The sequence below is a fragment of the Argentina silus genome (genome assembly GCF_951799395.1).
Source record: "Argentina silus genome assembly, chromosome: 3".
In the NCBI taxonomy this organism is placed as follows: domain Eukaryota; kingdom Metazoa; phylum Chordata; class Actinopteri; order Argentiniformes; family Argentinidae; genus Argentina; species Argentina silus.
Window position 1 is genome coordinate 25,874,229 of NC_139657.1, and position 12,399 is coordinate 25,886,627.

Genomic DNA, 12,399 nt, shown 5'->3' on the forward strand with positions numbered 1-12,399 from the left:
TTGTCTTGGGAATACGATGGCTGTAGCCTGGTCCCTGATCTAGATGTACTTTAGCCAACTAATTTCACGACCGCTATCGTGTCACGTCATGGAAGTCGCACAAAAGATCTGGGTCCAGGCAACTGACCTTGTTCAAATAGTATTTTAAATAACTTCAAATATTTAGCTGTGCTTGAGTGTGTTTGCCTGGTGCAATTGAACCAATGGAAGAGTCCCAAAATTGCAAACCTCACCCACCTGACACTCCAGGCAGGCTCAAGCAAACGCTCAAAGTTTGAAAGGATTTAAAATACTATTTGACCCATTTCTGCCAGGCTATAATGGCTTCTCTTGTTAGGCCTGTTAAGTTCCTTATATTATTAGTTTCACATCATTAAGGACAGGAAAGACTTTACCTGTACAGTGCGCAGACAATTAAAAAAAAACATAAAATAGATGAATAATATGTGTTATGCTTAAAGAAATTATAATTGCCAAAAGAAAATGACAAGAAAAAAGCTTATATATTTTTCACTTAATAAAAGCTAATTGCATAGTAATCTAATGTGTGAGATAATGGAATGTAAAATATCAATCCAGTGTTTGAAGTTCTACCAAAAAAAAAAGAGATTTTCTACTTATTCTCTAGAGTATAGATAGAAAAGTTGTTTAAAGGGGCAATCTGGTATTCAAACAACAACAAAGCGCTACTTTATGGGGTAAATAGCTGAGGGATGGGGCTGGAGAAATGTAACCACTCTCAAATTCATAGACGGAGGTATGCATGCAAGGACTCAAAATGATAGTTTAACCATATTTTGAAGCTATGCAGTGTTTGTTAACAATTACATTGTTTACAAACAGTGGAGTAAAACAAGCTTGGATTGGGTAAGACAGTTTGGGTAAAACAGTATAACTAAGCTCATAAGTTATATTATTCAAGAATAAATGGCAATATATCATGAATTTAAAAGTCAAAAATCCGAGATTGCCCCTTTAATTTGTTATGCAGTCACACAAAAAATATTGCAAATATCAGATTTGTATTTATTGTCAATGTATATTGGATACCATTTTGCAAACATTCAAAAGAAGGGGAGTATGTTCTATACAGCAAATATTATCTCTGTTGTATCATGTCACTGATTACTATATTTTGCGCAAATGCAACAAAATGACAGGAGCTAATTTCAGGCATCACTGGCCTTCTATACAATATGTGGTTGTCTACAGTATGTGTGTATATGTACAAAAGCTTAGACCAAAATGTCTCAAGTTTCTGTCTTTCCTATTTGCGATAAACAGCAGGTAACTGATTTGTCAAGTTCTGATAGTAATTCTGTGTTCTTCTGCTTTCTTGTATTTTTCTATTATACTGTTTTCTGCTGCACTTTCCAAATGTATGTTCTTCATTCACATCTTTACAAAGAGAAAACAACATATTAAAAAAGAACAGAAATGAATGCCTAAAGAAATTTGAGGGGTGAGATTGTTTTGTCACAAAAGTTTGATGTATTGAAGTATTGAAAATCTCCTCACTGAAAACAGAATCAACTACTGTAGTACTGTATGAAAGGAAATATTGATAAAGAGGCAAAACAAAAACATTTCAACCCATCCCAAATAGGATCATGCACAATTTCTAAGATTGCCTATTGCCTAAAAATATTATTGTTGCAGTAGTCATTGAAGAGTGGCTGCAGAATGTATATAGATATCATTAAAAAACATTCATTGATCATCCAAAGGTGAGTTCCTGCATTGGCCAGTCAAAATTACTTATTTCTGTGGTTGAAATTGAGAATTCTACCAAATGTATGCACATGATCCAATTATCGATACCTCAATTACATCCATGTACAGCATTGGATCTGGCGCACAGCAATATAGACAAAAAGTAAACACTGGTGTTACATCTAAATGCTTCTGTTCTCAATTAGGAGTGGATTTGAATATTGGCCTGGTTACCGTGGATGCCTAGTTATGGCAGATATACTGTTAATCAATGTCTTCACTGCCAAACAGGTTTTCCTAGAGAGAAGGACAGGAAACAATGTACTCAGAAAATGTCTGATAATCACATCATGAGCCACTGCATCTCTTTATGCAGCTGTCAATCATTACTAATAGTGTAATCACCAATCACTGTCAATCATTACTAATAGTGTAATCACCAATCACTGTGAAATAATATATATAATATAAGCCATTTAGCTGACCCTTTTATCCAAAGCAACTTACATTGCAGTGAGTGCATACATTTTTCAGTATACATGGCCCCAGCAGGAATCGAACCCCCAACCTAAGCGTTCTTAGCGCCATGCTCTACCAACTGAGCCAGAGTACCACTATCCACGACTTAAACTACAGCTCCCACTACGACAACTACTCCCACCATTACTTTCATGGTTGGTATCAGTTCTGATTCACTTTTTAAAATGAAACAATTCTTCTTTATGAATTTTAAGTCATTTCCCGAATTAAAATGGAATTGATCTGAAAAGCAACTGCTGAAGTTGACCTCATATGTTAGTCTTGGGTCAGTTTTACTCCCCCCCCCCCTCCCCCCTCCCCCATCATGATCAAGTTTAGGATTTGGGAGGCGTATGCTGATGAAGGGTCAACTTTAATGTCCTACTCACCCAGTCCCCGTGCTCCTGGACCCAGGCAGAGTGGTGCTGCCGGAGGTACCGCTCCCCGTAGCCCATGGCCCTGCTCATGGGGTGGAGGTCCACGGCTGACAGCCTGCTGGTCACCTCAAAGGCCAGGGCGATCTGCTCCCTCTGGACCCGCTTCTCAGACTCCCTCACCCGGCTGGGAGGGCCCACCCTTATGACCTCCCGGCTGGAAGGGATGACCCCTAGGACCCTCTGGAGGGTGGAAGTCACCTCCTCAAACAGAGCGTAGTTGAAGGAAATCTGGAGCTGCTGCTGTAAGATCTTGTTTTGCTTGATCTGGGGTAGGTTTAGAAAAGGGGAGAGGGGGGGGACATTTTATGGTATCATAATTGGGTGTAGGTCTGCTGTGTTGTCAATCATCCCTGGAGAGCCACACTAATACACTAAAACACAACACCCTTCACAAAGGTACTAACGCTTCTTGTAATAAGGAGTTTAAGAGCTCAGTGAGACAGAATTGAGTGGTATGAATAATTGTATTAACAGTGCCTTAAACACCATGCCTTCTGCTGCCTGTTTGATGAGTGAGGGGGTAATAGATGATGGAAGGACATCTTGTGGTGATTCAGGGGACATCCACAGACAGGATTTAAATTTCAAAGCTTTTTTTTTTTTTTTTTTTTTAATTTACAGTAGAATATAAAAGAACATACACATTGAGGTGCTGACTATTGGGACATACAATATACCAAGACACTCCGGATTGAAAAATAATTGAAAATGAATGCCCTTTTAATCTATTGGAATTCAATTCACTTACAGAATTGACGGAACTGAACCCAAGTCTGACACACACGCATGCACGCACACATACATACATGCATATACACACACACACACACACCTCATTATTTAGCGTGTCACCAGACTGCTTTAGCAACTCCACCAGTCTCTGGATAACATCTGCAAGAAGAAAAAGCAAAAAGCATTGAGTTGACAGAGGAGTCCCCAGGTAAATGAGTGTTTGAAAGGGTCCTTACTAAAAAAAAGGGTTTATGAATCCCCACTCGAAAACCACAATATCCAATTGTTATAATCCCCATTGCTATTGCTGGCAGGTGTGAAAGAGTGACCCACCATCTTTGTCCTCCACCCCATCTTCTTCAATGTTGTCTGTGGTGATCTGATCTGTCGTGATCTGCACTGAGTCTGCAATCTGAGTCAACCTGTCAGCTACACCACTCAGGGTACTGCCCTCTCCCACTGGGCCTGGGCCTGCCCCACACACACACACACACACACACACACACACACACACACACACACACACACACACACACACACACACACACACACACACACACACACACACACACACACACACACACACACACACACACACACACACACAGAGAGATAAGTTCTTCATGTTGAACTGTTAGGATAAGAGTATTTACTATGCAGGGCTTCTAAACCATGTCACCTCTTGCCACAATAATATAGTTATTATGTATGTGTTTTTAGACATTCATACAAATATTCATATGGTTTTCCTTTCTCTGTCCCAGAGACTAAGGGCATACCGATTCTTGTCGTTGGCGACTCTATGGCAAAGCTCTGTATACCTTGAGCATAAAATCGTGGTACAGAACGGGACACGCCTTGATATTCCGCGACCGGTAGTCTGGCGGGCAAACCAGACCGCTGCCTCCTTCTCTTAGCACAGTAGGCCATGAGCAGCCGATACTCCTTGCTGCCCTTATTTACCCCCATCTCATCCATAGCCTCTGCCTTTGCTTGGTTCTCCATTATAGGGTCACAGATGCAGAACTAGAGAACCTAGAAAGTATAGGGTTACATTAATGTTACATTCTGGGAAAAGGCTGGCTGGACCACCAGTTACAGAATATATAGCAAAGACCGATGATAACATGGAACCCTAATCCTGAAAATGGATGCTGAAATGGTTAAACTGGTACTTTGTGGGTTTATATTTATTACGCCCAATGTGCATTTAAAACAATTTTAGGGAACAGCCTTTCAACTCTTAATTTGTAAACCAGTGTGTTTATTATGATGATGATTTTCACTCTCCACAACATAAAAAATATGAATTACTGCATAGCATTGAAACTATGAAAAAACACAAGCAAACCTATCTTCAACATGAATTATAATTACAATACAACATCAGCAATATAACAAATACGTCCCTTTCTGACATCGAGAAGAGAAAAAGGTCAAGCCCTTGGGTGGATAAGAAAAGAAGAAAAAAAAAACAAGGTTCCTAATAGACCAGTAGTATGAACTAGAAAAGGGAAGTTCCTGAAGTAATTTTGTGGGCTTGCTAGTCTAATTATGTCTGTGGATAAAAGTTTAAAGTTGAATTGGCTTGCCAAGCTTAAAAGATGAAAGAGAAGTAGTGTTTTGAGTATGACCAGAATGCTCTTCACTGGAACCAATGTAAATTCATGCAAATTTAAATGCGTACAGTCTAAACAGTATCAAAGATCTGAATGAAATGTATTCAAGTGGGATCAGACTACTCATTTTAAAGTTGAATTTAGGTGTCATGCTTAAAATTGATGAGAGAAGGATAGAGGATTGTTAAGGTAAGATAGATAGAAAGAGAGAGTGTAAAATGGTTTTATTGGGGTAGAACTGAGTGTATTGTTGTGTAATCATTATAATTCATTTTAATAATCATTTAATCATAATCATTTGTTATCTTGTACATTTTGTTTAGTATATATTGTATATTTTTCAGTATTGTACATTTTACATTGGTTGGCATTCTGCGGACAGCAAAGTAAGAATTTCATTGTACAGGGAAACATGTTTTCTACTGTGCATATGATAATAAACACTTTGAATCTTGAATTGAATCTTTGAATCTTGAATAAGAATGTGTTCTGTATATCTCCTGCTGTTTTTATTTTAGAGTTCTGAAAGTTCCATTGCAGTTGCAGTAACAACGGAGCTCACAGAATCAATCAACATTTCACCTCTTTTTAATGGTGTTCCAAACTGTTGATTTTGGCAAGCCTAAGGTTTTGGCTATGTTTCTAATAGTTTGTTCCAGGATTTTTAGCCTAATAAAGGCTTCCTTGACTTTCATTGACACCTCTTTGGTCCTCATGTTGACAGACACCAATAGCTCCAGAGGCAAACACAAAGCCTAGAATCAATACTAGACATTAACAGCTCTCTTATGACTGCACAAATGATATGACGGATCATGCTTGACTAACCAGAAACACCTGTCAAGCCAATTGTCCAATTACTTTTGGTGCCCTGAAGTGGGGAGACTATGTATAAAAAGTGTTGTCATTTCTAAATGGTGAAACCAATACAGTGTATATAATGTAATACAAATATCCTCAATAAAGGCTGAGAACCTCTACTTTAACCTCATAGTAATTGTTTGATTTAAAATCCAAACTTTTGGAGTATAGAGCCAAAAGAAGAACAAATGTTTCACTGTCCCATTACTTATGCAGGGCACTGTATTTGATATTTGTATGGGGCCCTCTGTGTTCATCGTATATGGTGTGGTCCTGTACAGCAATTTCACTGCCTTTGAGCTTATGTTTAAAGCTTTAAGAACCAGCATTTGAGAATTCAATCTCCCCTTTGAATAAACTTGTGAACGTGTGTCTGTTTCCGTGGGCTAGTTTCACTATAGATTCACACCGAGGTCGTTTCACTTTCAAACTGTAAGTCAAATGTATAGCCTTACTTGTGGTATATTCATATTGACTGTCTATCTAGCTAATTATGGGTCAAATTTACTGTTTACTGAGAGATAACATGAATGATTACATTTATAATGATTAAAAAACGTTGACTTATGACTAGTTGTTCTAGTTGTAACCTCGAGTTCGCAAAGTAAGCAACTGCGAAAATCAAACATTCAATGTACGTGTAGATGCAGGATAGGCTGCTGCATATGAAAACAGTTGCAATACTAGTATCATGTAAATGTAAACACTTACTTATAACTTTCAACTTTCTTGAATGAAATGGGACCATCGGTGTATTAGTTACAAGATCACATCTGCGGTCCGGGAAAGGTAATAGTGGAACTCCGCCCAACTACCTCGGTGTACATTAATACGGATTTCTTCAAAATAAAAGTGCTCACGTTAAACTTGTTTAAGAATTTATAAATAGTATCTATGACTAAAGAAATCAACACATTATATTAACTTTTCTCTGAAAAAAATATGCAATCCTCTCTACGTATTATTTGTGTTTTTAGGGCTTTGTAATTCTTCTAATATCCTAATTACCCTGATGAAAGACTGCTGGACTGCATAGGGCACCTGTAATACTCTGTTATTTCAAGATGGTGAGCTGGTGACCACAGTAACATGCTAACAACATTTGGTAAGACATCACTTTAGATTCAAACTCACCTGATCTGCATTCTAGAAGTGTTGGATGGATGGCTATGGATGAAGAGTAGACTGGTACCAGAGATATTTCTGTACAGTCCATTATAGGTGCCTTATGCAGTACATATAAGGCACTTTGAACTGCTGGGTCACCGCTCATGGTTGAAACTCAATTGATCCATATTCTGTAAATGTTGCTGAGTAGATTGGTAGTAAATATCAAGTTTAGCCTTGGAATAATATTTGTGTACAGTCCATTATATGTGTCCTATGTAAAATGACAAGTGATGATTAAAATTGTATATACTTTTTATTACGTAATATTTATTTATTTCATGAAAAATATAGTATTTCCTCCTTTAATTGCCTTTTCGAGAATAAACGGTGTTTGACTGCCACCCACTGGATGCTTGGAAAAGATGGAAATGTTCAAATGTCCCTCCTGGACCTATGACTTTTATCATGGATTTACGCACCAAAATAATAGTTGCAGGGGGATGATTATGGAGTTAGATAGCTGCCAAAAGGTTGAACAAACATAATGTTAAGATCGTAAATGATTCCACATGCAAAACATGAAGCGCAAATGCAAAATCAGCACTGTTAACATAAAAACAGCTTTGAAATCCATTTTCTGCAAATATAACCACTCCGTTACGGTTACGGATAAACAATTACGCGTTTGATATTACATACACATCTTGTTTTACAACTCTGAAATACAATATTACATTACCTACATGAAAAAAATACAATAATACATTTGGGAGCCACTTTGCAATATCTGAGTGGGCCACTTATTCAGGCGTGCATTACAAAGGATGTTCTTGTAGGCCAAAATAAGTTTAATCTAATAACCAAACCACTTGTTTAATGTTTCCTACTACAGTTGAAACACATGAAAGTTTTTGATGTTACTTTTGTACAAATTGATCAAATACAAATACAATTATATTAGAATTAAATAATGACGTCTTCAAGGTTGAAATGTCTTTTTGTCCGCCGGGGTTGAGCTTTACGATTCGTGTCCATGATACGTGAGCAGGAGCGAGTGGCAGTCATGCCCTTTATGCACAACCTAAAAGTTGTCTGTCATCAAGATGAGGTCACCTAAACTTGAAGTAGCCTCCATGCAGAGTACATTACAGCTATAGATACATTACAACAATATACAATGCACAGTTAAACAACATTCTATGTCTCAGTTAAAGTGGGATAGAAATAATCTGCAGATTAACCAAATCAAGTGTTGTTGAGTAAAAGAGATGTCACTGAGCTACCTGCTCTAACTCCCATCCTATCAATCATGTAGTACGAGCAAGTCATAAGAGTCCTGTATGTTGGGCAATACAGGGCAAATAGAGTGTGTTTGCAGGGGAAACATGGAAAACATGAGAAGTCTTTATAACCAAATACAGTGGGTTAGGGTTAGGGTTAGGGTAGCCCCAGGCATGGGTGTGGGGTGAGGCTCAGATAAGACGAGGTCAGGTCAGGTAGAAGAGGGGGAGGTGGAAGTGAGAGGCAGAGGGGGATATGTGAGGGACAGAGAAGGGGGAAAGGTGGGGGTGAGAGATGGCCAGAGGTAAGATATGTGGTGTTGTGGCGCATAGGAGACTCAGGTTTGAACCCTGTCAGTCACATAGAGGCAAATTCCTCTGTAGACAATCAAATTGAGTCAATCACCACCCAAGTGTTGTTGCTTTTCATTAAAAAAAAATTCAAGGTCTCATCAAATCAAAATCAAAATCAAAATCAAAATCAAAATCAAACAAGTTGGTAAGCATAGCCTTCATACACTTTGGTAGTGTTTCCCATTAATAAACCATTGTTGTCCCACATTATCTACAGTTGTTATCAAATTATCAATTAAAGTTTTTTAGATGTGTGTAGATAAAATCCTCTAGACTGTATATGCTATACAATTTTGTGGCAAGAACATTTCACTAGACCCTTCCAACGTCCTTTGTGATAGGATTTGGGGAAATGCAGGCTCTTGGTAAAGGTTTTACCATATGAGTTTGGCCATCTTCTGCTTGTACCTGAAACTCTTCTATCTCTCTCATAACTCTGTAATCCTTCCATTAATAAAGCGTTCTTCCATTATTCCCTGCATGGCCTTTCTTTCATATAGCAAATAGTTTCACTCTCTTCCCTTCCCTTATATAGGGAGGCGCTACATCATTTGTAGGGGACAACATGTTTACTGTACACTTAAGATGATTTAACGCCAGGAATAGGCCTACCCTCATCTGTTTTCCAGTTTAATTTAATTTCAGTGAGTGCATGATGGGAACCAAATCTAAGATTGTGACGTACAGCATGCATTGCTCTCTCTAGGCCTCTGTCGTCTATCTCCACGTATCCAATACTGAGCTTTTCAAGTTGAAGGAATTCGCTTTTTATGATGTCATAATACTTTTGACAGTGCTGTCATTTGGAATTCTTGAAACATCCCATTGTCCTCTTGGGACACGTTCCGACTGCTGGCCAAGTCCCCATCCCTACACTCTATTCATTTGATTGGAGATATTTACGTGCAGGATATTTCCAAAGCGCGTAAAAGTGGTGGGGCAGGGTCTTCGAAAGGAAGTTTTACATAGCAACATGGACTCCACGACGCTCTGCACAGATAGATATTTGATTACCTTGAGCTACAAGACGATGCTCGACTCAGAGGATGAATCAGCAGGTAAAGTGTAGCGTAAGCCTAGTAGTGTGAGATCCAGCGGTCTCGCGTTGTGACCTAAAATGGAGCGGCTTGTCATTTGACTTTAAAGCTAATCCAAACCTCGTTGACATCAACGTCACTTTGAAGACTTGTTATAACAGACATCATCAAACCGTTCTGTTTCCTCCCACCAGGCAGAGATATCAGTTTCGGAGAGGGCAAGAGGGGAGTTAACGTGCGCGTAACGAACCGCCTGCGACTCCCACTGACACCGGACAACTTGCAGTCACTTTCACTCAGCATCCCGGGCCTTCACACCAGACTTAACAGGACACTCGCTAACATCGGCCTATTTCACTATGGCAATTTGCTGGTGTACAACCTACCGCCGGTGCCCGTTGACAACCCAGACGGGGACCCAGCGGCCTCCCTCTCACCTCCACGAGGCGGCTTCTATGTGCGAGAGGACGGTGGTGAGTTAGCTCACTCAGAACGAGATCAGCCGGCGCCTGTCTCAGTGAAAGGTGAAAGTATGTCGTCCGGTCTACCTGGAGATTCTTCCTCGGAGGGCTCTCCAGACTCTCTGTCCAGCGGGTCAGAGGATTTCTATACCTGCCCATCTCAGGACTCCTTTCCGTCGACATGGAGTGCGCGTTGGGGGTCAGCTACGGGCTCGCCGCTTCAGGGGTCACCCAATCTTCCGTGCACGACACCGAACAGTCAGCGTGAGGAGCTGGTGTCTGTGGAGTTCAAAGGCAAGCACTACGTGCGCGTCCTATCCCGTGCCAAGGGCACGGACGCCGGCGTAGAGGCCACCTGGACGGTGACAGACTTCACGGAACAGGGGGGTGTGCAGGTGTTTTCTCTGCGGCTTGACTTTATGCGGCCCCGGCCAGCCATGCCGCGGTGGATGGAGGGCATAGTGGATGAAGAGTACTGCTGATGGTTCTGAAAGAACTGGACAGTCCTATGCATTTCAGAGTTTATTCTCTATCCAGTTGTGTCAATTAAACCAATGAATGATTGTAATGATGTCCTTGACAATCCACTCGGCCAGTTTGTTGTTTTTCATCAAATTATGGGCTATACCAAATGTATATACACTCACGGAGCACTTTATTAGGAACACCTGTACACCTTCTCATGGTGGAGGTGGTGTAATGGTGTGGGGAATGTTTTCTTGGCACACTTTGGGCCCGTTAATACCAATCAATCATCGCTTGAATGCCACAGCCTATTTGAGTATTGTTGCTGACCATGTGCATCCCTTCATGGCCACAATCCACCCATCTTCTAATGACTACTTCAAGCATGATACTGTACCATGTCACAAAGCAAAAGTCGTCTCAAACTGGTTTCATGAACATGAAAATGAGTTCAGTGTTCTTCAGTGGCCTTTGGGATGTGGTAAAACGGGAAATTCACAGCTTGAAAGTGTACCTGAAAAATCGGCAGGAATTGTGTGATGAGTCCAAGGCTCGGCATGGACCAGAATCTCAAAAGAATGTTTCCAACATCTTGTGGACTCAATGTCACGAAGAAGTGAGGCTGTTTTGAGAGCAAAGGGAGGCCCTACCCAGTATTCCTATAGTGTTCCTAATAAAGTGTTCGGTGAACTAATATAACACATATTTAATTGAATAAGGCATCATCTATGAAGTTAGATAGTTGCCAAAAGGTTGAACAAACGTAATATTAAGATCGTAAATAATTCCACATGCAAAACATGAAGAGCAAATGTAAGCACTGTTAACATATAAACTGCTTTGTAATCTATTTTCTGCAAATACAACCCCTCTGTTACGATTACGGATGAACATTTACGCGTTCAACTATTTTTTAACATCTTCCTTCACAGGTTTGAGCATCAGTTTTTTATGTGCAAACTTTGGACATTTATATGGCACTTGCAAACAACACAAATCGTATTTAAAGCTAGTGAAGCAAACAACATTAAGGTGCTATTCTAACCCGAAGGCTAATTTCCAAAATAAAATAAAAACTAACTCCCTGATTTATCCTATCTGATTTAATGACAGCAGCGTAGGCCTATGTAACACAGGACTGTCGCTCGGAAAAAGTGGTAATGTATACATTAATATTATTAGTAGTGTTGTATTTTATAATACTCTATAATTTGATAGACATTAATATTAACTTCTATTGAATGTCATATAAATTAACTTATAATTAGATACATTAACTATAGCACCATCCCGCGTTTAAAGTGGTGGAACGAGGGTTAGATGAAAGTCCAGCATACTGTATGAAATAAATCTTACAAAAAATATGATTATGTTCATTAAATCAAATGATGTTGTTGTTGCTAGGCTACCTGATACAGTGATTTAGCTGGCAATGTAGCTAGCAACGATTAGCGTTCATGTTAACACGAACTTTGTAGACATTTCTCTGCTAGGAACAGCTTTTTATATATATATTTATACATAGTCCCCCGACTATTTCAGGGCACCAAAAGTATGAGATAATTGGCTTGACAGGGGTGTGTGGTTAGTTCACAGGTGTGTTCTGTTACATCATTTGTGCAGGCGTAAGAGAACTGTCAATGTGTAGTATTGATTCTCGGCTTTGGATTTGCTATTGGTGTCTGTCAACATGAGGACCAAATTATTATGAGGCTGAAATATCAGAAAAATCTATCAAAAACAGTCAAACCCTTAGACTTACCAAAATCCACAGTTTGTAACATCATTAATGCTCACCATAATTAAGAAAA

At 39.5% G+C, this 12,399-nt stretch overlaps 1 protein-coding gene across 2 annotated transcripts; it reads right to left on the reverse strand.

Annotated features, from left to right (window-relative positions):
* Positions 1-975: 975 nt before the first annotated feature.
* On the reverse strand, positions 976-6,701 carry LOC310802658 (uncharacterized protein). Of its 2 annotated transcripts, none has more exons than XM_083667147.1 (6): positions 6,593-6,701; positions 4,223-4,436; positions 3,735-3,872; positions 3,502-3,560; positions 2,622-2,933; positions 976-2,010 (listed from the first exon to the last, which is right to left on the reverse strand). In XM_083667147.1, the coding sequence occupies exons 2-6, from the start codon at positions 4,404-4,406 to the stop codon at positions 1,978-1,980; spliced, it is 726 nt and encodes a 241-aa protein (XP_083523273.1). In that variant the 5' UTR covers positions 4,407-4,436; positions 6,593-6,701; the 3' UTR covers positions 976-1,977. The 2 variants fall into 2 exon arrangements, with proteins under 2 accessions (XP_083523273.1, XP_083523272.1); XM_083667146.1 differs by having other exon boundaries at positions 4,181-4,436.
* Between the last annotated feature and the right edge of the window lie 5,698 nt (positions 6,702-12,399).